The sequence below is a fragment of the Camellia sinensis genome, chromosome 8, assembly GCF_055761805.1.
Source record: "Camellia sinensis isolate YWXY chromosome 8, ASM5576180v1, whole genome shotgun sequence".
In the NCBI taxonomy this organism is placed as follows: Eukaryota; Viridiplantae; Streptophyta; class Magnoliopsida; order Ericales; family Theaceae; genus Camellia; species Camellia sinensis.
In genome coordinates, this window is record NC_138968.1 from 128,895,486 (window position 1) to 128,915,007 (window position 19,522).

Consider the following 19,522-nt stretch of genomic DNA (forward strand, 5'->3'; position numbering starts at 1 on the left):
AATCCTTCCAAATTCCACACTTTACAAAATTTTCAATAATTGATCCATATTCATTCTCAACTATATCACAATTATGATAGTAAATAACTCCTCCACCTTTTTTCTTTTAGGCTGAGAACTCTAAGAATATGAAAAAGAGAATTTTGTATATTGATTGGGATATCTTACCAGAGAATTTTGTATATTGAATGAGATATCTCACAATACAATATAGAGGCTTATATATAGAGGTGGACAAACGTCGGGTTGAGTCGGGTTTGGGTCAAATCAGCACTACATAATAAGGGATTTTGTATCTGTCCAAGCCCAATCCGGCCCTAACATCGGGCCGCTATATCTGTCCAAGTTTAGTCCAAAAAATAATCATAAATCCTAAGTCCATCCATCGGGTTATATGTTAAAAAAAAATAAAATCATTTCATAATTAAATTCAATCACACATTATATTCTTAAACAAATATATAAATTGAAAGATTTTGTATATAAATCAAAGGATTTTTTAAATAAATTCAATCATATATCAATACAAATGTGATTTTCAATAAATTAACAAAGATAAAATTTAGATCCCAACAAAAAATATATATTTTAATGTATTATAAATGAACAAATAATCAATTAATTTAATAGCGGGCCGAGTTGAAAGTATAAATCCCAAATGCATCCCATTAATATATCGGGCTAAAAATGTTGGCCCAGCCCAGCCCAACCCTATGGACTAAAACAACATTTTTAAGCCGTAGAAAAATAAGACTGGGTCGGGCAGGTTGGGCGGGCCAACGGCCTGATATCCACCCCTACCTATATATAGGGTGAATAAGTGTAAACAACAACAAATATTGAATGAGAGCTCTAATATAGTAAGTTCCACATGTAATGGGATGTTTGTGTCTTTTCGTTTGTTTGTTTTTTTTTTTCTTCTCTTGCCAGCTTAGTAGAACTCAAATTAGAGCTCTACGTTTAGAGTTTTGTATCATCGCCCCATCTTACAATACAATAAAGATCTTATACAATAGCGAGGCCTATATATAAAGAGCATAAGCGTAGGCAACAACAAACCTAGCAAAAAGGAAATAACCTAATATGGTAGTGACTAATTACAGCTAAATATTAACAAATAGGGTATTGTCATACAAGTTCAAAAATTAGACCCAATTTTCAAGTTTAATAATGTGACAATATATCTAAGGTAACACTCTCTTTCATATCTTCTCAATTATCAACTAATGATATTACTTACATATCATTGAAAGAGTTTAGAAAATAAGCTTGTATATCATGTTTCTAATAAATATTTACATTAATATATATATGTATACACATTTAACATATTGCCCCCAATTTCATATGGTGGGTCATCCTTCATCAATATTGTATGGTATTGTTTTTTCATTACAAGAGACTTGATTTGCAAATTTTTCAGAAATGAAAACAACATAATTCCTCTTCCTGACAAGGACTATTTGTTGAGAATATCAGCTTAAAAATACACTTATTTCGCAAGTACACTCAACTGTGAGTTCAAACACTATTTTTGCTATCCCACCTTTTTTGGTGCTGGTTTTCACCACCCGTCTCAATTTCCATATAAAGGCATCCATTTCCTCAAGAGATGGTTAGGATCAATTTAACCCAAGTATTATCATTTGATTTCTAGAATATTTTTAGGATATTTTTTCTTGTCCACTATATTCTAAAATTCTCTATTCTACTCTAGTACATAGTAGATTTTGTCATACATTTCTAAAATATTCTAGAACATTTCAAAAACTTTTGGATTTCTCAAGGTTTTTTCAAGATTCTCTCACATATTAGATTATTATGAGAAATTCCAGAATTTTCTAAATTTCTCTAGAGCTTTTTGAACTCTTCTAAGTTCACCCAATATTGTAGACTTCAAGAATCTGTGTTGAATCTTAACGATGTCAATTGAGTTAGATCATATAAGCTTTGAAGCTATAAATGCGAATAAACAAATGCTTAAATAAATTTTTTTTTTCACAGTAGGTTCAATTTTTATTTGATATTATAGTTTTGGGTCTTGCTAATGACATCTCTAAAGTCTATCAATAAACACCACAAATGTTAAAATATTTATAATCTCAATACACTTTATATATTCCAAAACACTTTTACACATTTTTCCAACACTAACAATAACTCGAAAAACTGTTTTATCAATTTCTTTTTAAATCTTGCTTGGTGTTTTTTTTCTCGTCGCAAATTGAATTTTGTTAAACTACAAAACAAGAAGACTATATTTTATATTTTGAGTTCTTGCGATGCTTTCTTCAGAACTTGGTTTAAGAAAATTTTAGTGATTATATATTTCAGCAAATATTTCATATAGATTGTAAAATAAATATAAATATATACAGGTAAGAAAATTGTGTGGGTATTACAAAATTAAAAAAATAAAAATAAGAAGAGGATACTTACTATATTATTGACATTTTAAAAAAAAAATTGTATGAACTTAACTCCTTATCCTTTATATTTATTTAATTATGAATTTGTTGATAATATAATATCAAATTTGTTAGTGTGTTTTGAGCTTTACTTCTTCGTATATATAACAAATCAGTTTTATGGAACTCAACTCAATTTCCATTGGAGACAATGCAACTCCTCCCAATAGAAGGTGACATCTGTAATGTACCAATTTTTCACCAGCACTTCATTCAATGTAAAATGAACCAATTATTGCCCTCAAATTATTAAATTTATTTGTTATGAATAAATTATTACCATCTATTTTGTCTGAAATATTTTCATAGACATTACTTATGAGATAAATAATTTTCCATGTAATTACATTAAACGTGATTTTGTTTAAGTAAATAAGTTTTTCTTACAAAAATAATTAATCACTAGCCTTATAACTTAAGGGCATGTTTGATTGGATGGATTAGAGCGTGGGATTGAGATTATTAATTCGTGGGTCCAATTATCCTATGTTTGTTTTAACATTTTGGTTTAGGATTATTAATCTAATGGATAATTAATCCAACAAATTTGTAGGATTATTAGTAATGGGGTAGGGGTGGGATTATTAATCCAATGGATATTAATCCAATTGGATAGTGAATACCACACTAATTTACTAGGACTATTAATACTTCACTATTAATCTTGTGAATCAAACATGACCTAAAAGTATTTTACAGTTGCAAGCATGCAACTGTAACATAATTAATCATCTTCTTGACGTGATCAGAGTGGATTGTTTCCATTCTAATGTATAAGATTGCTAACACATTATTAAAAATTAAAATCAACGGCCTATACCGATTAACCTTGTAATGGACATCTCCATTTCATTTATGTAACAGTGAGAATCCAGCTCCCCTAATTGATATGATAAATTACTTTGTGAATGCCCCTAACAAATATCATTCAGAAACCAAAATACATAAAACAGAGACTTTGTATAGCAAAACAACCCACACTCAAGTATGTAATAAAACCAACCAAATACAAATAGAAACATACATAGAAATAGTTCTACCTACTTCACTCCAACTATGGACATGAGAAACAGAAGCGTGTCATTGACTTCTATAAGATCAGATGGTTGGTTTTTATACAAGACAGGCTCAGGTGGCTCTACTCCAGTGAAGATGTAGAGAGCTTTTAGTTCCTCTGCACACGTTGCATGGGGTGCAGCTTTATATCCCACTATAGTTCTCAATGCATCAATCTGTTCCCATATTTTTTCTTCGCTTACCTACAGCAACAATGGCAGAGGTGGATCTATCAGAAACATTTCCAATAATGCAAATTTTAACAAAGGAACGATTCGATAATAATAAGCGAGACCTACACAATCAGAATAGTCCATAACAAGTCATTACAAAATCAAATCATTGGCCTCATATTTTTCCAAATGAAGAAGAGGTTAGATGATACAACTACAATATATCAGTGATAACTGAACCTTGATTGCTGTGTGCTCCAGGTTCCAACCATCTAAGAACCCATGAATGCTTTGCTTTGGTCAAATAAACCCATTACCCATATGCCTAACTTCCATTTCATTTAGGCATGTTTGATACCCCTTTGATTGTATAGGGATTCTATTTCCTTTTTTTTTTTTTTTTATCTTGGTCGTAGGGCTATATAAACAGTTGTGTACTTTGTAAATATAGAATTGAATATACAATTTCATTCAGAAAACTTACAGCTAGCACACACAACATGAAATAACAAGGACAACTTTAATTATCAACCATGCACCATCTATTGGAACTGAAATGGTAAATCATTTTCTAACTGATTTTCTATTTTTTAAAATTATTGGTTAAGGTTTAGAGTGACGAAAAATAAAATAAAATAAAATAAAACTCGTTATCAAGGCTGTTTTAGAGCCAGCATGCAGGGCATTTACATGTTGCCCTTACTAGACACAGAGGACTCCATAGGATTGCCACCTATCATGCTGATTCCAGCTATGTTGAATGCAAATTCTGCTGCCTGCAACTTGTGACTGGACAAAACCACTTCAGACAAAATATATTGGGTATACACAGACAAGATGGAAAGGAAGAGGGGCCGTGCAAAAGGAGAGAGGGGGAGGAGGGGGATACATAGGGTCATCTTGTAAATATAGTCGAGTCTTGTCCTTTAGATTGGTAATTGCACAACCAGGTAGCGAATGAAATGATACAGTCAGGGGCGGCTCCAAGGCTTGGCCAGGGGTGTCACCTGAACCCCCTGGCCGAATTTTTATTATTATTATTATTATTATTATTATTATATAAATATTAGATTTTAGGAAAAAAATTAGTAATTGAATCCACTAAAATACAACTTTGAACCCATAGTTTTAAATCCTACTCTTTTGAACCCACTATTTGATAGTGTTGATAATGAGCTTATTATGCAACAATTTCAAAATATGAAATCTCGTCGTGGTCAATTGTAGAAGCTCGTGTATTAGCATGTCTTTTTGCTTAAATAATAGTATCAATATATTGAAATATTTTTGTTTATAATTTTAGAATTTAAATTAATTTGTTGATTTTTTTCTCCATATGTGATATAATGATTAATGTGAATTTTCTGTAAGATATATGGTATTTAAGTTTTTGATTGACACCACTGACAAAAATTCCTGGAGTCGCCACTGGATACAGTTTGTTATTTTGTTCCTTTAAATTTGATCAAGAAGCAGAAGTCTCAGTTCGTGTTTCAATCTGAAATTCGAGTGTTAATATCAAAGAAGATATGGATTAAATTTAAAAGTGACCTAACAGATTATCCATGTATGAGTGCCTGATGCAGATCATCAGGAAGCAAACTTGGGAATGTTCTATGTCAAACTTCTGCCACTTGCGTTCACATTGCAGTGACATTTCAGAGCCATTCCAGGATATCTATGATTGAGAGGTATGAGTGTCTCAAAGCAACTTAAACCTCATTAAAATTCTCTCAAATCCTCCAACTCATCTTGTACTAACAAAAATGCTATACGATATTATAGTTGAAAAAAAAAAAACCCCTTAATGTCAGTTCTAGTCTATGTTTTTCTGGAGTCATCTTCATTCTTTATAAGCTATAAATAGAAACTAAACACAAGTACAAACTACAAAATTCTTGTACATTATTCATTCTGCATAAGCTCTGCAGACAAAAAATCATGCTACCACAAGGTGATCTGTGGTATTATGATTCCATAGATGAATGTATTCCATGATTGTTCACTGACATGTCATGTACTCACCAAAAATCAGTGCTCACGGGGAACATCGGCTCTTGAATCTCCACATTGTGATCCCCAGCCATTGTTTCTAATTTCCCATTATTTATAACCAAATAAATAATTTTGCATATGTACATCATTTATTTGCATCATTAAATGGCTACAGCATCCTGCAAACTTGTATTTTTCCATCAGAAAATTTTATTTTTATTTTCTATTTTTACTCACGTCTTGGGAAATCCATTTCCAAAAGTAGTAGTCCATCTTTGTCAACAAAATCAAATTTCCTCCAACACCGCATTAATGGGCACACCTAAGATGTCAAAAACACTATTGCCCTTTTTTTCCCTTATCATACAAGTGCAATGGTCAATAATCAGTAAGAGGAATCAGCATATTCTAGCCTTCTAAAATTTTATTCATTTTCTCTTTAGATAAATGAAAATTAAAGTATCAAGTAGTACTATGGTGACATGACAATGAATTTTGTATTAATTAATGGTATGTAGTGTGGACATTATCAACCAGAGTTTTGGAATAACATTATCATCCAAAAGGTGGATTAATTGATTCTCGGAGAGAACAAGACTCGAGTGTGCATTCTACTTACTGTTATGGGGCAAAAGATGAGGCATAGGTGAAAGTGAGTTAATGACAATTAACAAAATAATTTAAAACAACAACAAAACAGTGTACATATGTGTGGTTCATTATTTAGACATCATAGATTGATTAATAATAATATGTTGATCTTCACTCTCATTTGGCATTGATCAAGTAGCTGAAAGTAGATGCAAGGAAAACATTGGCTAAACATTCACCTTACTGGCAGGCATAGGAGTATCTGTCTCGGAATCAATTCCAGCATCCTTAATCTCATGTACCTCTACTGACACATCAAGCTCCAAAAACTCTGCACTTCCTTTTGGTTCTGTGACGATTGGGTAGAGGAATTCAGAACCCCTCTGTGATCTAAATAGATTGCAGAAAGGAAAATAATTATGCGCAATGGAACAACATTTTTATTTCAAAAATTTTACCTTTCTGGACCACACTACCAATTTGGTTCTTGGTTCCCCCACTCTCCATCGCTGCTTTGTTGTTTTCCATTTCAACAGCTTCCCCTAGTCTCTTCTCATTTATCGATCCATTAAGGTCCTCAATTGGGTCCTCTATTACCACGACATGCTCAACATTCTTCTTGTCATCTCTGTTCCCTTGTATCATGCTTCCCATCTCTACATTTTCTTTATTTCCCCTTTCTTGAATAATCTCCTTATTTTCTTTTGGCCCTTCAAGTTTCCTCTCATCTTCTGCTCTTTTCATCTCCGATTTCATACTTGTGTCTTCAACTAATGATGTCTCCATTTCCTCAATGATGGTGGTGAAATTCTTCGCATTGATTTCCTTGGCAATTTCACCACCTCTTTCTTCCACCAGATCTGATTCTACACTAGCATTTTTTCCATCTTCATCAACTGAAACTACAACTTGGTCCACATTATCCTCAACTAACAGCTCCTCTAGCGGTGGACCCTTGCTTCTTTCCATCACTGGTTCCTCTTCTTCATCTTCAATTTTCACTTCAAACTTCCCTTCCAAATTCAATGTCCCCTCATCATGATCCTCTCCCTCTAAGTACTCACCAATGGCAACATCTTCCTCAGACACCTTTTCCTTCACTTTTTCATCTACAATAACGTTCAAATTCATCGGTTCTTCCTTGTTCTTCTCAGTGCTTTGATTTCCATAATCCTCTGCCTTTGATGCATCTAAGTAATCACCAAAATCTTCCCCATACCCCACTTCTTTCACACTTTCTTCTACTTCTTTCATTGGTTCTTCTTCTTTTTCTTCTTCGGACAGTACTGTTCCATTCTCCAACATAAGAGGATATGATGATGATGATGTTGGGTATGGAAGCAACTTGTCCATGAGCTTCTGAGTGCAAGCATAGCTTGCAAAGGCAAAGCCAAAAGGAACCGATAATCCAAACCCAAGCGCAGAGATAACGACGAGTGGAGGAAGAACCAACGGAGCAGATGAGATCACAATAGCAGTGATCACAATCTTCTTTCCCAGATTCAGACCCTTGTCCAATAACCAACTCACCCTACTACTCCTAGTGTTAGTGTTACTTTCTCCTTCATCTGATGATGTGTATTCCTGAATTTCCCAGTACTCCTCTCTTGGGTCTTCCATCCTATGACACAAACGGAACCAGGGTTGCAACACGAGGGGACAAAATTAGGAGCACGATAATTCACAAACTAATAAAACCCTTATATTTTTAACAAAATATAAACATATTTTATAATTCAATCAAGAAAAATATATTTCATTATAAACTAAGTTTCTTCATGAAACATAACAATTATTCAACCATAACAAAATATTTTAATTTCACTTTTTAACTTCGTCATAATCAAAATGGAACTTGATACTCTTTTAAATCTTGAAAAAGTTTTAAGATTAAGGCAGAGCTAAATAAGAGATGATTTTGATGTACAAAGCCACATAGTGAAGACAACTAAAATGATCTTTAGTTGATGAAATAAGATTGATGACATTTAAAATAAACGGTTAGATGACACATAAAGAACTCTGTAGAGAGAAAAATCGAGAAGAGTTAGATTTTCTGTGTAAATATGTTGGTCAAATAATAATATTAGGGTGTGTACCATATACACTTTATAATATAACTACAGAAGAAAATGACATTATTACATACTTTCTAAGTCATAACTAAAAAAAATTATAACCAAATACAAAAAAATCATAACTAAATATCTCAAAATAATGTCTTAACTAAAGAAGAAAATGACGTAACCAATGGTGCATATGGCATGGGATGTGTATAATAGAATTCTCCATAATATTAAAATGATTACATTATTTTTTATTATATTTTATATACAATATGATATTACCATTACATTGATGTCCCATTAAATTAATGAAAATGATAGCATATAAGATGAAATGTTATAAAATAAAAAAATGTGTCAAAATATCTTAGAGATACATTTTGTTTCATGGGTTGAGATTAATTCCCAAATTCATCAAGGGTCAAGATTTCTTTAATTCTCACTCACCCACCTTCTTTTCCCCCCTTTTTTTCACTCATGCATTCTCTCTCTTTCTCTTCTCTCCTTCCCACCTTCCTTCCTCTTGACTTTTTATATTTTTATTTTTATTTTTCCCCCTTTTATTTTCCTTCCTAATTCTTTTATTTTTATTTTTATTTTTCTCCTTTTTGCTCACTTATTTTATTTACGCCTTGCCCTCAGGCATGCACTAGTCTTCAATAAACTAAAAGGGCTAGAAGAAAAAGGGCAAACTACCAATAGGTTTTAGTAGTTGAATTTTTTTTCCCATAAACTCCTGCTAAAAATAAATCCCAATATAATGTTGTTAAAAATATTTTTTTGACGATTTTTTTGTATATATCGTTAAAAATTAATAATTAGTGATTTTTTTTACATTTTTTTAAATTGTTACTAAAACTTATAATTAGTGATATTTTTCTATAAGGAATTTTTCAAACTGAAAGTTGAAAATTAGTAACTTTTTTGTGACAAGTTTAATTGTTACTAAAACTTATAATTAGTGATATTTTTATGACAAAAATTTTTAAACTGTCGCTAAAAATTGACATTTTTAATAGTGTTTGATAGAAAACGTGATTAATTATCACAGAAGCTATTAGACAATTAAGTCCACATATATAATCGGTAACCCAATCCAAAAAAAAAATTAAATTAAATTTATTTTGATCAGTTTTTTTGGTTGAGCAAAAAGGGGGAAGGGGAATGAAAATCAAAATTAGACAGAGGCTAACGAATAATTAAAAAGAAGAAGAAGAAAGAAACAGAGTTTTTTACCTGATGATGGTGATGATGAAGTTGTAAGAGCTGCTCTTCTGAGGGAGAAGAGAAGAAGAGAAGGAGGTGGCGGCTATGGTGGAATAGGAATAGGGTTTCTTTCACAGCAGGAGTGTTCATCATCTATCTGATGACATTGTGATGAGAGAGAGAGAGAGAGAGAGAGAGAGAGAAAGAGAGAGAGTCGTTTGAGACACGCGTTCAAAAGATCGAATAGACAGCTGCAGGCAGCAGAGGAGAAAGATTGGCAGCTGCCCCAATCCCACTGCATGCTGCATGCAATGCATTATGCTCTGTGGGACGTGAGTTGTCCTGCTCTATTTTAATGATCGAAATAGTTTATATTGTAAACAAATTTAAGTATTTATTTATATAAAAAAATTAATCAGGATTTGTACACACGTAATTAAGTTTTAATTTTTTTAAAAATAAATAATTTTGGGTAAATTATACCTTCTTCTAAGATTTCTGACAAATAGAATGACCTTCCATGTGGTTTCAGTAATTATAGTTACCTTCTCTACTTTACCTGATAATGTTAAGATTTTCTCATTTTGTCTATTTTGCACAAACGAGCTTCTATCTACACACACCTAATCCCCTCTATACACGCACTTAATGAAATTTGAGTGCTGCTATTAGTACCTATTAAAATTTTTTGGACCCCCTCATCTCTTTGGACCCTAACCCTAAACTCTAAATTTTAATAATATTTTTTTGGACACCCCACTTATTACCAAATCTATCCATATTCACAATGAAATGCACACCCACCTGAATCCATTCCAACATATGCACGCAATTCACACCCCCAACCACACCCACTCTCTACCTCCCTCTCTTCTCTCTCTCTCTCTCTCTCCTCATCAGTGATGTCTCTTCTCTTTCTTTTCTCTCACTCTCTCAAAACCCTGTTTGTTCAGATGAGAAAGTGAAGATTTTTCTCTCTTCTCTCTCTTTTCTCTTTCTCTCTCTCTCTCAAAACCCCTTCAAAACCCTAGCTTTTTCTCTCTCTTCTCTCTCCAACATTAACCACATCTAAAAAGTGGTTCCTGAAAACACAATGCATTTACTTGTGGGGTTGGTGTTCTTCATCGATTAAGATTTCAGTGACGTGGGTCTCTTTAGAATTTGCCATTGATTAGGAAATTCAGATGAGAAAGTGAAGATTGATACGAATTGTAGGAATAGAAAACAATGTATATATATGGAAAACTAATCTCCATAATATTTCAATAATATTTTCAGAATAGAAAACTAATCTCCATATTTTCACAATGAAATGCACACCCACCTAATTTGTTCACCACTGTGTAGCCGAAAAAATGTATTTTGTTCAGAACTATTTTGTCGAACAATAATGATCCTGTCAGCACTGTATGTCCGAACAAAATTTGTTCATCACTGTGCAACTTGAATCCATTCTAATTCACAACTTAAAATAACATGAATTAAATCCATTCAAAATACATAACTTAAATCCATTCCAATTCACTCTTTTCCATTCTAAGTTAGTTTAACAAAGAAAATTACATAACTGACTATCTGCATTAATGTTCGGAACCTATGTATTGAACGAAAGGATTATGTTCAGTACTGTATTACCGAACATAATCGTAACAGTCAGCAAACCAGTACCGAACAGCTCGAATGAAACAAGAACGATCGAAAACGACCGAGAATGTTAATACAAGACAGATAAACGACCGAGAATGTTGTCCTCGTCCTCCATTGCTCTACACAGTGAAATAAGTGATGAAGTATACGTTATACTTGAAGCAAAACTTTCAAGTTTAATAGCGTTAATGATGGTGATGAAGATGACACATTCAGGATTTAAGATGATTATGAAAAATAATAGATTTAGGGTTTATGTTAGTTGGTTATGAAAAGTAATAGGTTTAGGGTTTACAAACATGGAATACGTATAGTTGGAGTTGGAGGTGGGGGTGGGGGTGGGGGTGGGTGTCCAATATTATAGAGTATTTGTTATTATTGATAGGTGGGTGTTCTATTTCATAATGTCTTTTAAAGTAACTTTACTTTAGGGTATAATTGTAATAAAAAAAAAATTATGAAATGGGGGGTCCAAAGAATTTTGGCAGGTGCTAATAGCAGCACTCTGAAATTTAATTTTATTACAATTTTATCCCTAACTGAAATTACTATTTTAGACATCTACCCAATTCAAAAGTCTCAATGCACACATCCAGACTTCACGTTGAAGCTCCAGGTTTAGCTTCTTCCATTGAGGTAGAAGTGAATGCACTCATTAATTAAGCTCCAAGTTCAGCTTCTTCCATTGAGCTAGAAGTGCTCATTCATTAAGCTCAAAGTTCAGCTTCTTCCATTAAGGTCCAAGCTCGTAGCTTCTCAACCTTCCTCATTCGTAGTTTCTTCCTCATTCATCATTGTTATGGAGGATTTGCCTTCTGAAAATCAGCAAATAAGTGTTTCTGTGAAACAGAGCGAAGGAAATGTGAGTTTCAATTTTTTTTTTCCCAGCGTCGTTCGGATAACCAGAGTCGGATTGTGTAATTTGGTTCAGAAATCTACTACCGAAATAATTATTTATTTTCGGAAGTTGTTGTCCGAACAAAGTAATAAATTTCGGAAGTTGTTGTCTGAACAAGATATTTAAATTCAGAAGTTGTTGTCCGAAAAAAGTTAACTTTTACAACATTCAACTTCCGAAATTTAAAAATAAATTCGGACAACTAGTTCCGAATGAAGTAAATCTTTTTTTTCCCGTTTTATATTCCAAATTTGCAAATTTCATACCAAATTTATAGTGCCAAATTGAAAATTAATCTTTATAATGCCATTAAAAATTTATAATGTTATACAAAACATACAGGAATATGTGTCAACTCAAGGAAGTCAGGTTTGCGCGGATTTTGTGTTAGATTACACCACTCAATTCACAACTGAACAGGTTTACTCTACGAAATTATAACGATTATGTTTCGAATTACTCACCAAATGTAAATGTTTGATAATATTTATTTAACTTTATAGGTATTCAAAAGTAAGGATGAATTGCTCAACTGGGTACGTGATGTTGGAAAGAGAAATGGTTTGGTCATTGTAATCAAAACATCAGACTATGGTGGAGGGAAAAAAAGACCCAGGATGTATCTTGCTTGTGAGAGGAGTGGCCAATATAGAGCAACAAAGAAGTTAAAACATGATGGCAACAATACATTAAGAATAACCGGTACGAAGAAGTGTGGTTGTCCTTTTGATATGAGGGCTCACAGGTTTACCACACATGATGAATGGACATTGACCGTAGTATGCGGATTGCATAATCATCCACCTGCGGAGCACCTTGAGGGACATTCATATGCGGGGAGGCTATCAAAGGATGAGAAAGCATTGTTAATGGATATGTCAAAGAGCACGGTTTGGCCAAAAGAAATCTTAGTAACCTTGAAATAGTGAGATGCCCTCAATGTAAGCACACTTAAAACCATTTACAATGTACGCCATCGAAACAGGGTGGTACAGAGAGCTGGAAGATCACAAATGCAACACTTATTGGGTGAATTGGCCAAGTATAATTACATTGAGCGCCATCGGTCTGTAGAGTCCACGATGACTGTGACAGACTTGTTTTGGGCACATCTTACTAGTTTGGACTTATTTCGGTCTTTCCCACGTATATTAATTATGGATTGCACATATAAAACCAACAGATATCGGCTTCTTCTTCTTGAAATTGTGGGAGTGACATCAACTGAAATGACATTCTCTGTAGCTTTCGCATTCTTACTGTAGACGTCCCCGAACGCCCCGGGAGGGTGAGCTCCCGTTCCGTTCATTTGGGGTCACTACAGCTCAGGACTCTAAAATTGTCACGGTTCTAAGTCTGAACCAAAGAGTCCAAATCTGGCAAATCGTTTTGAGAAAACAGATTTTTTTTGAAAGAAGTGCCAAACATGGACTGCTTTGCCAGATACAGAGTCGCCACCTAAATATTTTATTTTGGGAAAATTTAGGAAACCCTGACTCGTTTGCCTAAGGCCACGTGTCCGTCATCACCAAAGTTGCCTCGGCTCGGGAACTTGGGTACGATTGGGGAAGGTCACTTCGTGAGCACCCCCGCTCGCCCGATCAAAGATCGGCCTCTACTAACCATGATATCTAGTTTTGAAAACATTGTGTGTTCTTATTCTGGTTATTAGCCTAGATTTACTATGTGATGCGCACAGCATACAAGTATAGACTGGATCGCCTGAATTGGAACAAAACATTTCATGTTTATTTATTTGAAAGATGGTTTGCTACTCGCAAGTAAGCTTGAAATGCAGATTTTGCCACCCTCAGGTGGGCTTAAGAAAAGATGATTTTTCCACTATCTAGTGGGCTTAAAACTCACAGTTAATGATTTGTTCCAGTCCAGATAACCCAACCTTCACCCACAGGCATTCAAGCAGTTATATCACATAAGCATATAGCCTCATGGTAAGCATGCTATTCATGGCAGTCACTCACACGTATGCAAGGATGCTAAAGCATGAAACTCACCGAGTACTCCAAGCCAAAACAAAAGCTAATTAGAAATCCATGCATGATCCTAATTATACAGAAATGCCTAATGCAACACATGCAAAAGTGCAACTATAGCAGGCTCGGCTATTCTAAACATGGCATATGAAATACTACAGCTAACATGTATTCAACTTGGAATTGAAAATACAATGCAGTTAGTATGATGCGCCGAGCCCGGTGCATGCAAAACAAATGAATGAATGCAAACATGCTATCATACTGTATGCTAATTGAAATATGCCCTAATCTAACCATCATAAGCAGGTAAATAAAATGGAAGAAAGACGTAGGGTTGGAAGACATACATCACACATACACACACTTATTACAGTTATGCCCTCGCGCAGAGGGTCCGAATAAATAGTACAGTCCAAAATAATACAGTCCAAATAAATACAGTCCAAATATATACGAATTCCTAATTAATTTACAAATTAATCTAGGAAAGTTATAAACTGGCATGCAAGCCAGGGACTGCCTTGACTCGGATGAATGATGTATGTTTGGGCTGCCTTGCGCGGAAATTCACTAGGATGCCCCAATTAGCCTCTGTTTCACAATAATTTCTTGGAAAGCACGCCAAGCTCCGAAAGGCTACTAATTCTTGATTTGCTGCAACAGAGAGTAGGAAAGGGGCATAGCAATGTATTTTCACAAATGTATGCATGCCTCGATCCTCGTGCCACCAATCACGCATCTCGATGCATGATGGCCGAGGGGTCGAATTGTGCAACTCAATATAGAATGAATGCACATGAAAACAAAACTAAAACCTAACTCCATCATGGATAATCTGGAGTGTCGGTGACAGGGAATTGAGACACGTTCCGTCACTCGGAGTACGAAACGTACCTCGTTTCCCGTGCTCGGGCTAACTCCTATCCCAAGCACAATGCAATATACATGAGATGCATGAATGCAACTAATATACAACCTAGCATGCACAATGCTATGAAATGGCATACATGATGCACGAGGTAACATGGCATACACAATGCGCTAACATACAATCTAGCATACGCAATGCTATGAAATGAGATGGCATACACAATGCAATATGGGCTTACACCAACATAAGTGGGCCTCATCCACACTCACATAGGAGGCCATCAGATGAAAACAAGACAACTTGAAATGCGTGCACGCGTGCATGCAAACCGAGGACCGACCCTCAGGCACTGAAATGCCACTCTAATGAGACATGGCAGAGACATGGAATATGATATGAAAACATGCAAAAATCAGTAGCAAAATGAGGGGCAAAACAGCCCCGAAACAAGGCGAAATGACACCCGATGCATGGAATTTCTCCCGAAATGCAAAACTATGTACATGAAATGACTTACAGCTATACAAAGCATGCATTATTTGATCATGACATGTGAAGACAGATTCAAGGCAGCCACAAAAAAAGCATGTTTACAGTTCTAAGCGAGGCCAAACAGCAAACAAAAATAGGGCAAAACTAGCATGCAAAAATAGCCCTAAATGTGAGATAAAGAAGCAACTCACAGCTTCTGACCCCAAACAGATTAGGGCCCTTCAACAATGTTGAAGAGGGGCCTAAAATATGATGTTTTACAGTTTATGGAAAACCACAAAAACCAACACAGGTATGGCTAAGCTCTCATGCAAGAAAAGGGCCAAAAGATGGACAAAGAAGAAAGTAGTGGTTTCTGGCTTTAAACACAAAGGGGTCCTTCAACAATGTTGAAGAGGGGCTAAAAATAATGCACTTTACAGTTGATGGCCGGACCCAAAATAGTATGCAAGAATGCTCAAAATGCTATGCAAAATAAGGCCAAAAATAGGGATATAACACAAAGTATATAAAAGATGCCTCAAACCATGAAAGACCCTCAATGAAACATGAAGAGCGGGTCAAAATAAGACTGTTTTCAGTTCTGAAAAGAGACCAAAAACAGAAGCATCCGAGGCTAACAAATCATGCAAAAAAATGGCCAAAAGAGAGATATAATGGCAAGTAGTAAATGGAGGCCACAAACAGTAATGAGCCCTTCAACAATATTGAAGAAGGGCTCAAAATAAGAAACTCTTCAGTTTATGACATGCCTCAAAGCAGATTATACATAAGCCTAAAATACTACGCAAGAAATAGGCATACAAGAGGGATAATGAAGCAAGTGCAAGATGGGGATCTCAAATGACAAAAGTCCCTTAATGAAACATGAAATAGAACTCAAAAAAACACTACTTTCAGTTATGGCCGGAGCTCAGATATACAAGAAAGAGAGGCTAAGAAATGTTGCAAAAAATGAGCTAGAAAGAGGGAAATGGTAACTCACCCTTGTAGACCAATCTTTAGCAACTTCTTGGACCAAATTTGCTGCCTCCTAGCCTCTGAGAAGACCTCCAAGCTGCTGGAAATGGAAGTGGTGGTGTGGTGCTAGGTGATGGTGTGTAAAAATGGTTAAGAACTTAAGGGGTTTTGAGGTTTAGAGTAGAGAGAGAGAGAAATTTAATGAGAGAGCTCAAAACCAAAATTTTCTAACCCTCCAACACTGCTGGGAGCTGCTGGTTTTATAAGCAAAAGAGTTGGAAAAGAGGGGGAAAAAAGGGGGGGAAAACAATTCAAGTTCCCCCCCAAAAAAGGCCAAAAAGAGGAATATAAAGGCAAGTGGTAGCTGCTGGACCCAAATGGCCAAGAGCCCTTCAACAAAGTTGAAGAGGGGCTCAAAAAAAGACACTTTGTAGTTTATGACCAAGTCCGAAACAGCTCACAAGTAAGACTAAAATACCGTGCAAAAATAGGCCTAAAAGAGCATTAAAGAAGGAAGTGATAAGAGGAGATCTCAAACAGCAAAAGGTCCTTAATCAAACATGAAAAGGACCTCAAAATATGACTATCTCAAGTTTGGGTCGGAGCCCAAAAATGTATAATGAAGGTTCGGGAGCCAAAACACGCAGTTCGGGCCCCCGAAAGTGGGCTGTTAGGCACCGGAAGTTGTGTCCGACCACAAAGTTGGTCTCTCGGACCGCAGTGTCCCTCAAAAGGGAGTAAATAAGATGCATGCCAAAAATTGGAGCAAACGGAGGTGGTTAAACGGTCTCGAACTGAGGCACACGGCCAACGGCTCCGAAAAACTAGAAACCGGACTCCAAACGGGCAAAACGGCCTACAACCACGAAACGTAGCCTACGGCCACTGAGAGATGATCTACGAGACCTCTCCCTCCCTTCGGGAAGAGAAAACAGAGAAAACAGAGCCTGGTTCGCAAACCGAGGCAAAGCACAAAAGAGTCCAGAAGTCCGGAGGCAAGGCTCGTAGCCGAGACTCTGAAACTTCTGAACGAGCACAATATGAAATATCACCGAGCGCTCAACTGGTGACGTCTGAGTCTCAAGGTCGGTCAAAAATGGGGTGTCTACACTTACAGTATGAGAGGGTCGATAACTATGCGTGGGTGTTAGCTATATTGCGTGATGTCATGGATAGGTTTGTTGGGCCAACGATTATTGTTACTGACAGAGAGCTAGCCTTGATGAATGCCATACAGAAGATATTCCCGAGTGCCAGACATTTATTATGTCGTTGGCATATCAGTAAGAATGTGTTGACCAAATGCAAGAAAATGTTTGAGACACAGCAGAAATGGGAGAAGTTCAACCATGAGTGGAACTCTGTAGTGTATTCATCTTTTGAAATTCAATACGATGAGCGTCTTAAATCATTACTTAAGGAATTCAGTAGTTATCCTGATGCAGTCAAATACATCATGGATACTTGGTTGGTTCCTTACAAGGACAAATTTGTGGCAGCATGGACAAACAGGTGTATGCATTGTGGCAATGTTACAACGAACTGGTAAGATTACTTTTCTTCAATATGTTATTAATAAGTGCCATGTACTTGATTTTAACTTGACTTACATTGAATTGAACAGGGCTGAGAGTGCACATGCAAAACTTAAAAGACAATTGGGTTCATGTCAAGTCTCATTTCAGGCATCATTTGAGAAAATACACAGTCTGCTTGAGTTGCAACACACTGATATCAAGGCTTCATTTGAGAAAAGTCTAACTGTTGTGCAACATCAATTTAAACCTTCTCAATTCAGGGAGCTACGGGGTAATGTGTCTATCTCTGCATTGGAGTATTTGCTTGTAGAGAGTAAGAGAGCCAATTCCATTGGTATTGATGTTGAAGCTTGTGGATGCGTCCTTCACCACACTCATGGTTTACCTTGTGCCCATGAGATTGCTGACTACATCAGACAAGATCGTCCTATACCACTTGCTACCATACACTCACAGTGGAGGCAACTTCATATCTCCATATGCAAGAAAGAAGGTGACTTGTCATGCAGAAGTAGAGTTGTTTGTGAACAAGTTTAATGAAAGTGATAGAACCATGCGATTGGAGCTTTTGAAGAAGTTGAAAGAGATTGTATATCCAGGAAGCACTTTTCTTGTTGAGCCGGAGGTGAAACCCAAAACACGTCCTCGGGATCATAAGAAGATCAATGTTTCTACCTGTCGTGACCCGTGTGCATTTGAGTTAGTGCAATCTGGACATGATTTCTTCTTACCTAGGGACACTCAAATCACTACATTAGCTTCTACTTTGCAAACCAAGAAGAAACGATCTGTTAAGGGAAATGAGAAGGTGAATCCGAAAGGGCAGGTATACATTACTAGAACAGTGAAACCTGGTGCATATGTTGATGCTTTCCCTGTTGGGTTGAAACCATACATTAAGTTTGTCAAGGATGTAGCTGCAGATGGGAATTGTGGTTTCAGGGCTATAGCTGCTTCAATTGGTCATACAGAAGATGATTGGGCTCAAGTTAGGCGTGATCTATTGGGTGAGTTGCACACACACAAAGAGGAATACATTACACTTTATGGGTCCTATGAAAAGTTTGAAGAATTGACAAGCATATTGTCATACTTTGAAGACAGTCCTGGATACTCACATTGGATGACTATGCCAGACATGGAGCATCTTGTTGCATCGTGCTACAATCTTGTGTTATACCACTTGTCATTATAGCAATGTCTCACCTTTTTACCTCTTAGAACAGTGCCAGTTACTCAACTTGATAGACGTGAGATTGCCATTGGGTTTGTCAACGGAAATCATTTCGTCTAGGTATAACAGAAACTTATCAATTGGGTTTGTGCATGTACAAGAAGTTATGAGATATGACCACTAAGTCAATTGATATTTGGTGTAGGTTTTGTTGCAGCCAGGCCATCCAGTTCCTCCTATAGCCACTAATTGGAGAAAATACCGCCACCCTTGCGCTGTCGACTGGGATGATGCATATGTGCGTCGTATTCAACATTTCAAGGACATTATTCATGATAATGTAGCTACTCGAGATTGTAGCGCATTGTATAGCCTCCTCGAGGTCTAAAT

General features: G+C 35.8%; 4 protein-coding genes across 4 annotated transcripts; 3 read left to right on the forward strand and 1 right to left on the reverse strand.

The window, feature by feature from the left end:
- Positions 1-3,326: 3,326 nt before the first annotated feature.
- LOC114291568 (nucleolin) lies at positions 3,327-9,755 on the reverse strand. The gene is made up of 4 exons (XM_028235413.2): positions 9,586-9,755; positions 6,742-7,904; positions 6,523-6,632; positions 3,327-3,727 (listed from the first exon to the last, which is right to left on the reverse strand). The coding sequence occupies exons 2-4, from the start codon at positions 7,901-7,903 to the stop codon at positions 3,509-3,511; spliced, it is 1,491 nt and encodes a 496-aa protein (XP_028091214.2). The 5' UTR covers position 7,904; positions 9,586-9,755; the 3' UTR covers positions 3,327-3,508.
- Positions 9,756-12,001: 2,246 nt separating this feature from the next.
- On the forward strand, positions 12,002-13,026 carry LOC114291569 (uncharacterized). The gene is made up of 3 exons (XM_028235414.2): positions 12,002-12,064; positions 12,443-12,520; positions 12,604-13,026. The coding sequence occupies exons 1-3, from the start codon at positions 12,002-12,004 to the stop codon at positions 13,024-13,026; spliced, it is 564 nt and encodes a 187-aa protein (XP_028091215.2).
- A 4,490-nt stretch (positions 13,027-17,516) lies between these two features.
- LOC145798041 (PKS-NRPS hybrid synthetase cheA-like) lies at positions 17,517-18,495 on the forward strand. The gene is made up of 2 exons (XM_082885495.1): positions 17,517-17,932; positions 18,045-18,495. The coding sequence occupies exons 1-2, from the start codon at positions 17,517-17,519 to the stop codon at positions 18,493-18,495; spliced, it is 867 nt and encodes a 288-aa protein (XP_082741621.1).
- Positions 18,496-18,511: 16 nt separating this feature from the next.
- LOC145798042 (uncharacterized) lies at positions 18,512-19,153 on the forward strand. The gene has a single exon (XM_082885496.1). The coding sequence runs from the start codon at positions 18,512-18,514 to the stop codon at positions 19,151-19,153; it is 642 nt and encodes a 213-aa protein (XP_082741622.1).
- The last annotated feature ends 369 nt before the right edge of the window (positions 19,154-19,522 follow it).

Bases quoted from the DNA above. Each gene is read 5' to 3' on its own strand.
- LOC145798041 (XM_082885495.1), top strand. From the start codon at position 17,517: ATGGGGTGTCTACACTTACAGTATGAGAGGGTCGATAACTATGCGTGG. The intron at 17,933-18,044 runs GTGTATGCATTG...TGAATTGAACAG, and splicing joins GTGGCAGCATGGACAAACAG to GGCTGAGAGTGCACATGCAA.
- LOC145798042 (XM_082885496.1), top strand. From the start codon at position 18,512: ATGCGATTGGAGCTTTTGAAGAAGTTGAAAGAGATTGTATATCCAGGA.
- LOC114291569 (XM_028235414.2), top strand. From the start codon at position 12,002: ATGGAGGATTTGCCTTCTGAAAATCAGCAAATAAGTGTTTCTGTGAAA. The intron at 12,065-12,442 runs GTGAGTTTCAAT...CAAAACATACAG, and splicing joins TGAAACAGAGCGAAGGAAAT to GAATATGTGTCAACTCAAGG. The intron at 12,521-12,603 runs GTTTACTCTACG...TTAACTTTATAG, and splicing joins CTCAATTCACAACTGAACAG to GTATTCAAAAGTAAGGATGA.
- LOC114291568 (XM_028235413.2), bottom strand. From the start codon at position 7,903: ATGGAAGACCCAAGAGAGGAGTACTGGGAAATTCAGGAATACACATCA. The intron at 6,633-6,741 runs GTAAAATTTTTG...CAATCGTCACAG, and splicing joins TGGTAGTGTGGTCCAGAAAG to AACCAAAAGGAAGTGCAGAG. The intron at 3,728-6,522 runs GTGAATGTTTAG...TTGTTGCTGTAG, and splicing joins CTCCTATGCCTGCCAGTAAG to GTAAGCGAAGAAAAAATATG.